The sequence below is a fragment of the Antrostomus carolinensis genome, unplaced genomic scaffold (genome assembly GCF_000700745.2).
Source record: "Antrostomus carolinensis isolate BGI_N321 unplaced genomic scaffold, ASM70074v2 scaffold17488, whole genome shotgun sequence".
NCBI classification, from domain to species: Eukaryota; Metazoa; Chordata; class Aves; order Caprimulgiformes; family Caprimulgidae; genus Antrostomus; species Antrostomus carolinensis.
In genome coordinates this window covers 7,529-16,849 of record NW_010331086.1, presented here as the reverse complement: position 1 = coordinate 16,849, position 9,321 = coordinate 7,529, and the positions used below count along the sequence as shown (strand labels likewise).

Here is a 9,321-nt window from a genome sequence, read left to right as displayed (position 1 = left end):
CGGGGGCCGCTGCTGCCCCTTTTCCTTCCCCCCGGTGGCCCGCCGGGCAGTAGCTGTGGGGAAGCCGCAGGAGCCGTTCCTACGGCAAAGTGGCCGGGGGTGCAGGTGTGTTCTGTGGAGAAAAGCGAATGTAAAATGAAAGCCGGGAAGCTGGTCGTCTGTTCGAGGGGCTTTCTGCAATAGGCTGCTCTTCCTAAAAGTTAAAGTGCTGCCAAGTTTTGGGTGTCTGTTTTCCTTTTGCCCGTGTTTCCATTCGGGGCATTGAAGCCCGCGTGAAACGGTTTTTTTTTAGGTGCGGGACCCTGGGAGGCCCCGTTCTTCAGCCCAGCTGGGCAAAGAGCTTAAGGACCAAATACTTGCTTGAAGCTTCCTTGCTTCTGCCCTTGCTCTGATGGAAAGAGTCCCGCCAAGGTGCTTGAATAGGTGATCTTTTTAGAGGAGCGAAAGAGAAAGCAACGCCGTGTGTTCTGCAATGTCAGGTGGGAAAGCTTGTCCTGTGGTGGCAGTGGATAAAGCTTTACTCCTACATGTTTTGCCCTTAAAAAAACCAACCAAACAAAAAAAAACACAAACAAAAAATACCCCAAAACATAAAAATAAATATATTCTTATCCTGCACTTAAGAGTCTTGAGCGTGAACCGAGGCTTCACCGTGCTGGGTGCAAGCACAGCATTTGCGAATGTAAAATAGTGGCAGCATCTCACAAGTGAAGAAAGAAGCTGTGTTAGAGATCTCAGAAGAATGCTATGGACTTTGGAGGGTGGGATAAGACACAGGAGGAAGAGAGTAAATGCCTTTTATTTTTAATCTTTTTTTCTTTTCCTGTTTTTGGAATTAACAACTTCTTATTCTAAACCACGCCCAAATAATACTTAAGAGCTGTGGTTAGAGGACAGGGTAACATTTAGAGAAAATATGTCAGTCAGTGGGTGTGGGTTGGCAAAAGATGAGGCAAGTGCTTCTAGAATAATTCAGAATATTTTATTACAGTCTAAGTCACCCAGTGGCTTCAAGTATGTGATGTTTCGCTTAGTTACGGTGTTAAGATGACAAAACTGTCATGATTTTTGACCCAAGGTTTGTAGCACTTGGGATTCAGTCTGCCAGCCAGAATGTCTAATAGCAACAAAGTGTTTATACTCTATTTTCAGGCAGGCGCTAGTAGAGCTTTTTTCATCTGAAATACCTTTATATCTGTATATGGATATATAAATATATTTATTTTTAAAACAAGCATTGAGTCACCAGGGTGAACAACTGGCATTTGAAAAAAATAACAAATACAGAAATGGATGTTGTAACATGATTTTGGAAGTTTGCTAACAGCTATAGCTATGACTTAATGAAATGATTCGTGACACTTTTTATAGAGTAAGAATATTTGCCTTAATAATAGTGTGTCAAATTGCATTTGATTATTTTGTTACCTCAACTGGGCATAACATTTATCTCCTGTGTTACTATAAGCAGTGACTGGAGATAGTAGGAGCTAATGTTTTGGTTGAGGCTTATTTTCTTAAATCCCCTGAAATGAAAAATAGGACTTTTCATATCAGTTTAGGCACAGGAAACTCCCGGGGTCTTTTTTGGTGAAAGAGATGCAGGACTTTATTTGAAATCTGGAATTAAATTATGTGAAATTGCTGTTTTGTCTTTCTTAAAAGTCACGGGTATCTGCATCTGATAAAGTTGAATGGTTTTAAATTACCGTCTGTTATTTGGCATCTGTATGAGTTTCTTATTGTGTCTACCTGTTAACTGTGCAGCAGTCTGAGTTACTTCTTTTACAAAATAAATGTTCTTCCCCTTTCTATGAGTTGACCAGGGTTTTCAAAGTGGAGCACTATCTTTCTAACAGATCTGGAGTCCCCATGCCTGCCTGTCTTGTTGAGATGGTTTCCTTCCATGGTGGAGCACGTAGTGTATCTGTCATCAGAGCTGAAGGTGTTAAGATAAGCTTGACCAGTTTCTTCGGGACTTATATGTAGAAAGTAGCCAAAGCAGGCATATTTCCCCTTAAACTCACCCTTCCAAGCACAGATTTAAGATGAAAGCTCACCTTTTTTCTGCTAGTGAGGAAGGCTGGCAAATAAAGATAGTATATGGGAAGGAAAGGAAGGAAGACACTTGGTGTTTTGTACGTCTAGGAAGGTGGCATTTGGCTTCCTAATGTTGTTCTTCCAAGTTTTCTAAACAAGAAATACAAACGTCCTTAATATTGACATTGGTGTTGGTCCTAAAGTTACTTGTTATTGCTCTGTGTAAGTGGTCTTAACTTCTCAGTGTACTTTTCAAACAAATATAAAGATAAATATACCCTTAAAAATTGAAGTGACTTACACTAGGTACATGTGTGTAGAGAGTAAGCAGAATGTTTTTGGTTTCCTGACTTGCTAGATGGTTAATAAGCATAGCAATGTGTATGTAACTGTTGTTTGGTAAGTATGGCAATCCCTTAAGTTTACTTATTTTGGTTGAAATTGAGTAATGTGGTAACCTTGAAATGGTGAAGCAAAAGAAATTAAAGCAATGTCATATTAAAACAATGTCAGGTCTGCTTCTGAGACAGAAGCTGGACCAAATAATGGGAAGAGAAGACAAGGCTCCTATAATAATAATAATAATACCCTCCTCCAACTTCAAAGTTCATTTTCAAAAGCAGTAATAAATGTGTTAATGGAGTTAGTAAAAACCTATAGATATTGAGTCTGGGGTTCTCTGAGAAAGATGTTGAAATGCATCTGCTCTCCTATTTGAACTGTACAGAGAAAAGTTGCTTCATTTAAAAACTGGGTCACCAAGACAAGTTAGGGACAGCATTTTCAACAACACCATATTGTTAAGGATTAGCTGGTAACTGTGATGGTTTGATAGTTTCCATCATCGTTTTATCTGTTTTTAGAAATTGCTAATGGATTTCTGTGTACTTATTTAAATAATACTACAAGGCTGGTATAACTTTTTTGTTTTTCTCTCCTCTGTTCCCAGAGTTGGTTCCTTCAATTATGAGTAACATGCTGAATCCAGATGCTATTTTTTCAAACAATGAAATGAGCCTGTCAGACATTGAAATTTATGGTTTTGATTACGACTACACATTGGTCTTCTATTCTAAACATCTGCACACGCTGATCTTCAATGCTGCTCGAGATCTTCTTATTAATGAGCATCGGGTAAGTAAAATTAATGGAATAATGATAAACTTATGAATTAAGAGTGTAATAAATTTCTAACTGAGAAGGGCATAATTCATTTTTTCATGCCTTAGTTCTAGCTTGACTCCCTTATAACACATTTTGTACAACAGCTGCATGTAAACCGCAGAAGCCCTGGTTTATTCTCAGCTGCAGTTTTGAACAGAGTACAATCTGGCAACTGTTAAGGAACAGAGTTTTGTTTGTCTTACTTTTTACTTTGGTAGTGGGGAGGTGCTGAGGTTTTTTTTGTTTGTTTATGTTTTTTTTTTACAATTGTCAGTTATTGAAGTCACCCTAATAGAGAAGAGGCTTAAAAGTTACTGTTACTCTGTTGTATGCATTGCTGTGAGTGTTGTGATTAATTTCCATACAGAATATTTTTAGCCTGACTTCTTATGAGGTCTTTGATTGCAGTGTGTGCTTGCAAGGCACTCTGTGTGCGCCCAGCGTTGCGACTGAGTTGGCTGAAGGGGCAGTGTGTGCAGTGACACTGTCAGCAGAGGCTGGATACGAGAGAGACCCAAGTAGGTGTTCAGCTCAGTAGTCCTCTAAGAGGGAGCCCTTCCTTGTTACCTCACCAAGCAGCTTGTTTGCATCAGTGACCAGTTGACATCCAAGCAGCTTGAAGCTGATTGTTGCGTAGTTTGCGGATGGAAGAATTGCTGTGTGTCAGAAAGCTGGGGGGGAGATGGGTGGCTGGGGAAACTGAAAGTGTTGCAGGGAAAAAGATTGAAGAAAATGTGGACTGAAGAGGCAAAGTTTATTAACTGTAGGGCTTACAGGAAAATGAAAGACAGAAAATCTAGAGGGTAGCTTAATTAATAAGACTGCTTGTGTATTTTACGCAACTTAAATCTGAATGGGTATTCGTATTTGAATCTAAAGGTTAGGAGCTATATAAAAACATCTATAAATATCCCTGGAAGAACAAAAAAACTTCATGGGTGCTACAAGCATACGCAGCTTGATTCCCCTAAGATTTTGGCATGTCTTGGTAGCAATTTCTGTAGAATGTGTAAATACACTTCATTAAAGCTACTTAGTTCTTGCAAAAATCATCATTACCATAGAAGTCAAGATTAATTCTTGTAGACAATAATTAAAACGCTGCTGTCTTTACTAGTTGAATGAATTCAGGCAGTAATAACCTTCTAGTTTGTCTTGATTAAAATATCTTGAGTTCTAGTAAATGCAGCTGTAATTACTTTTTGAGACAATTTATTGAAATATATCCTTTCCTGTTGGAATTTATTGGGGGACAACAGGTTTTATTAATGCTATCTCTGTAGCTGCTTTGACTGTTAATGTTTTTCTCGCCTTAAACATTAGAAAAAGCTTCTAGATAGTATTGTCCCTTTTGACTGTCATAGTCAGCCCAAAAGATGTCCAATTTTGGTCATGGCAGTGTAAGGTAATTCATCAGAAATTATAAAATAGAGTGTAGGAAGCAAGGAATTTTGAAATGTGTCCAAGAGAATAAACATCAATTTAACGCTAATCTCAGAGGTGGCAGCAGGTGTTGAATGTAAACTCTTGCTCTTGGGTTTATTTCTTTCCTAATGTACAGACCTTGCGCCACCTTATCTGGACTGCTGTTTCAGTCCAGATATATGCATCCCTACAAAGAGCAGGGTAAGCAAACAGTGCAATTTTTATCATTATTTTGTTTGGCTTGTAAGGAAGCTTTGATTTGTGTGCCAAGATAGGCTCAATTTTTTTCTCACATGTGCTGGCTGGCATGTGTGCAAAAAGACTGCCTTCTAGTAGAATATATTAAAGTAGGAAAGTCAAGCATGCAGAAATTTGAAAAAGTCAGAAATAAATTTCCTTGTTCATGCTTGATGTGGCCTCTTGGGGCATGTGCAGTACACTGTAGTTTTTAATTAATCACATTCTGCATCATCCCCTGATGTTTTCTCTTGTGTCCTTTTCTGCTTCATGTTCCCTGGCCAAACCTATACATCTTGATTCTGTGATCTTCCCAACATATCTGTAAGCTTTTGATGCTGTTCTTCATTCAGATCAGTAGCTTCCTCTGTGTTTTCTAGAAGTGATGGTAGGGGTGATAGTTCAGAAGTTAGGAGAAAGGACTATTTAACTGTAGATGCCTGTGCTCAATACAAGCACAGTCTCCTGCAGTTGCAGAGCAAGTCCTCTTCAGCATAGATAAAAACTTTGTGAAGAAATTGTGATTTATTTATTTTTTGTAAGAGTAGCTAGAGCATCTGTTGAAGCTGTATAATCTGCTTTTTTCCCCAAATTAGACATATATGCACAGAGACTGTTGAGAAGGTGGAGAATGTGCCTGAGATGCATTTGTTGAGTTCTAAGACTGCTGTAGCCTGTGGGAGGGAAATGAAGGGTCACCTTTCAGTTGCTTAATCGAAGAAAAGATCATTTTCTCAAGCCTTGTCAGAAATGACTGAAACATTTTACCTTTTAAAAACAAATGAACAAAACCCTTAGCATGAGGCACACACCCAAGGTATATTTTTTTTCATAGCTAACCTATGCTTAAAGCACAACAAAATTACAATCAACTGGAAATGGGCTTGCACTGAAAAACGTTAGAAAACTCTCTAATAGGTGGCGTGAGCTCCCTGTGCTATCTATAAAGAACCTGAGGAAAGAGTACATGACACAGATATTCAGTTCACCTGGATCTCTAAACAATGAGGTGTTAACAGATGCTGTCCAGGGTAAATGTAGTTGGGTCACTGTGCTGTTCTCCTGAAGTGACTCGCCCTGATGGCATTTAGTGCCCGACTTGGGTTCAGGATTTGATCTGGCTTCTCCAGGTAACATTAGCTGCTGTGACTTCTCTTCATCCTTTCTCCCCATCCGTGTTTCTTTGCAGTGCGCTGTATCTTTAGACACCTCTGGGGTCTATGTTTCAAACTTGGCAACCTAAGATCAGGAGTATGATTTGCACTCAGGGAGTCCAAACAGGTAGCTGTGCTTCTCTTATTTCTTGAAAATGCCGAAGATTTTTTGCTCCTGTTAATATTGATGACGTTATATTGCTTTTTCTTTCAATAGAAGTGAGTAGTAAATTTCAGGTATCTGGAAATCAGGCCATGTTCTTGGGTTCCTAGCTAGAAAGTTGAATTGGAAACTGTTTGTATAGTCTGTTTCATGGGGGGACTTCACAATGCAAGGTAATTCAGCTGTTAAATTTTAGGAGATTAATAAAATTTAGTTTGTTTTCAAAGGTGCATACATTAAAATAACTTTTTGAACAAGAGGTTAATGTTCAAAGGTGATCATTACAGAGTACCTGGGTGTCCAGTTTTAGGTGTTGTGCTTGACTTAGATTGAAAACATTGACCTTGGATTTTGGAAAAATATTAGATTTGTTTTGCACTGTACATTTTTTTTTTCCTGCAGATCTCGTCAACCTATCAAAAAGCCCCTTAATGTCTAATGAAAATGAGTAGCATAGAAAACTTAGACTTTTAAAATTTTGCAGAAACAATTTTTTAATTTGTTTTTGTTACAGATTTAAAATCAAATCATTACTGTCTTTTCTTAGTATCCTGCAGAAATAAGAAAATACGATTATGATCCCAATTTTGCAATCAGAGGACTTCATTATGATGTGCACCGGGTAGGTATAAATAACTTTGTGATGAGTTACATAGCGCTGAGAACCTAGCCCAAGAAAATAGGGCTTTTAAGTCTTCCAGCTTTTCACTCTGCATTGATGTGTGAGGATTTTGTTTCATATTTTTCTCTTGCAAGAGAGAATTTTCTCTAGTGAGCTTGACATTTTTTATTATTATTTTTTAAATAACTTAAGTAGAAAATGTTTTAAATAACTTAAGTAGAAAATAACTTAAGTAGAAAATGTTTAAATAACTTAAGTAGAAAAAGTAGTAAAAAATAAAAGAAACAAAACACAAAAACCCTCCAACCCTCAAATAAACAACCAAAAGTTACTTTTCTAAAGATATAGGAATGGGAAAGAAATGACATTAACTTGATAAGCATGAACACTTATTAAAGCTATAGACACCTCAGGTCAGTTGGAAACAGTATTCAAAGTCCTAAAAAAGTCAACACGAGACACGTGTTTTCATTGTTCCAGATGATTCAAAAGGGGTCTAAGATTCATGATAGCAACACATGGTGGACAGGGGAAGACAACTTGGAATGCAACAGAATAAACCTAAGCAGGCATCTGCTAGTAGGAAAAGTTATTTCTTCATGACCCAACTCAGGTCACTGGACAATGTTTCTGTGGTGATTTGGCAAGCCCTTGGTAAAAGTCATTGACAGAAGTATTTTGGGAGCTGTGAAGGAAGTTGAAGTGAAGGTGCTCTTGGGACAGAAAGGTTATAGATAAAATTGCTTTGATTTTTATAATTTCATGTCAAATAGTTGGTGTGATAAAAACTTTTTTTTTTTCCCCCCCTGTGCAAGGCTTTATTAATGAAGATTGATGCTTTTCATTATATTCAGCTGGGAACTGTTTACAGGTGGGTAAAATGGTTTCCTATTTATAATAAAAATGTGTACTCATTTTCTTAATCTTAGTTGTGTTTATTAGTGTACATCTTAGGTTCGTATCAGGAGCAGTGCCCTGACAAGCATAGATGTGAATGAACACTGCAGCCTTACTGGAAGGGGGTTTCTTTGCACCTCTGTGTGTACACACAGATGTGCACATGTTTACTGACTGATACAGTACAGCTGATTCCCCACTTCAGAGCTGGGGAAGTTGGCAAGCTGGTTGGTCACATAGTGCTGACTCACTTTGTTTCCGGCTGTTAAATTGTGCTGAAAGACATCTAAAAATATGCTGATGACTTCTCTGCTGTTGCTTTCTCTGTAAACAATTGTCCCAGAGTGCCTGTTAGCATGACTTTGGTGTGGTTGTAGAGACACTTGAGAGGTCTTGCTGAGGTCTGCACAGAGCTTTTAAGTTTGGACACATCAACCACATCATACTTGCAGAATGGAGCACAACTGCTTCGTGTCTGCACAGCCTGACGCTTTTGACTTTGCTGAATTGATGTAAAATTGGCAATCTCTGTGCTGTGCTTCATTACATGATATAAACATACTGTGTGTGATCTTTGACAGGAGAGTTTGTTATATGGCTTAGTTTGCTGTAATGAAGTAGCATCCATTTGGCTGTCACGAACACCATGCTTGGTACCAGACTTTAAAGTAAACAACAAGCCTAAGCACCTTCTTAATGTCATTGGACGAAAAAGATAATGCAGCCTTGAGGTGATTTGCTATAGGGGACAGTATATGGTAGTATGAAATGATGATAATATGCTCATTACTTCTTTTTGTTTGCTAGGTGGGCAGACGGGTAGATGAATCAACCGTATTCGTTGATCTGTTCTTTTAGGTCTTAGCCTGATGTACCCTTTGGGAGAGGGGAGAGGACGGGAAGGAAAGTGAAGGAGGAAACAAGATGGCATGGTCCAGCATTAGGCTCACGCTGTCAACATAGTAGTGATCTAAAGCTGCTAAAACAATGTGTTCTGTAGGCATCATCAGAGTGCAGAAAGGAGCTAGTTAAGTGGGACTCTGCTACCATAGCAGCCTTGAGGAAGTTCATGTATCATGCCCCTCCACTGCAAAGCTGGTCTGGATGCTAAACACTGAAAGAACTAGGCTAATTAATTAATTGTTTTTTCAATGCCTCACAACACTTCTGGGTAAGACCAAAAAAGGGAAGCACTGAAATAAACTGTCTTTCTTACAGGGCTGCAGAAAACCATAAGTGGGCTTGGAAAAAAAAGACCAGATCATCTGGTTTTCATTTGTGTTCTTTAATCTTAACTAAAACCTCAACACTTCTGTGTCCTCTGCTGAGGATGTTTGCATGCCTGCAATGTTTTAAGTGCTTTAGTGCAAGATGCTTGATACTATAAACATTCAAAACCAAACTGAAACAAACTCTTAATAGTTGATAAAAAAACTGTGGGAAGAGATTGTCTCCTTCTTCCCCATTTGTAGTTCTACTTTTATATTTTAATTACTTGTCAACAATCATAACATCATAGAATGGTTTGGGTTGGAACAGACCTTAAAGATGACCTAGTTCCAACCCCCCTGCCATGAGCAGGGACACCTTCCACTAGATCAGGTTGCTCAAAGCCTCAT

General features: G+C 38.5%; 1 protein-coding gene across 1 annotated transcript in view; it reads left to right on the top strand.

Annotated features, from left to right (window-relative positions):
- Positions 1-2,989: 2,989 nt before the first annotated feature.
- LOC104528957 (5'-nucleotidase domain-containing protein 3) overlaps positions 2,990-9,321 on the top strand; it is a gene marked incomplete at both ends in the record, with an annotated part of 13,722 nt that continues 7,390 nt past the window's right edge. Inside the window, 3 exons of the mRNA XM_010173118.2 lie at positions 2,990-3,174; positions 6,731-6,805; positions 7,621-7,676. Coding sequence (XP_010171420.2) covers positions 2,990-3,174; positions 6,731-6,805; positions 7,621-7,676 — 316 coding nt within the window. The remainder of the gene's footprint in view (positions 3,175-6,730; positions 6,806-7,620; positions 7,677-9,321) is intronic.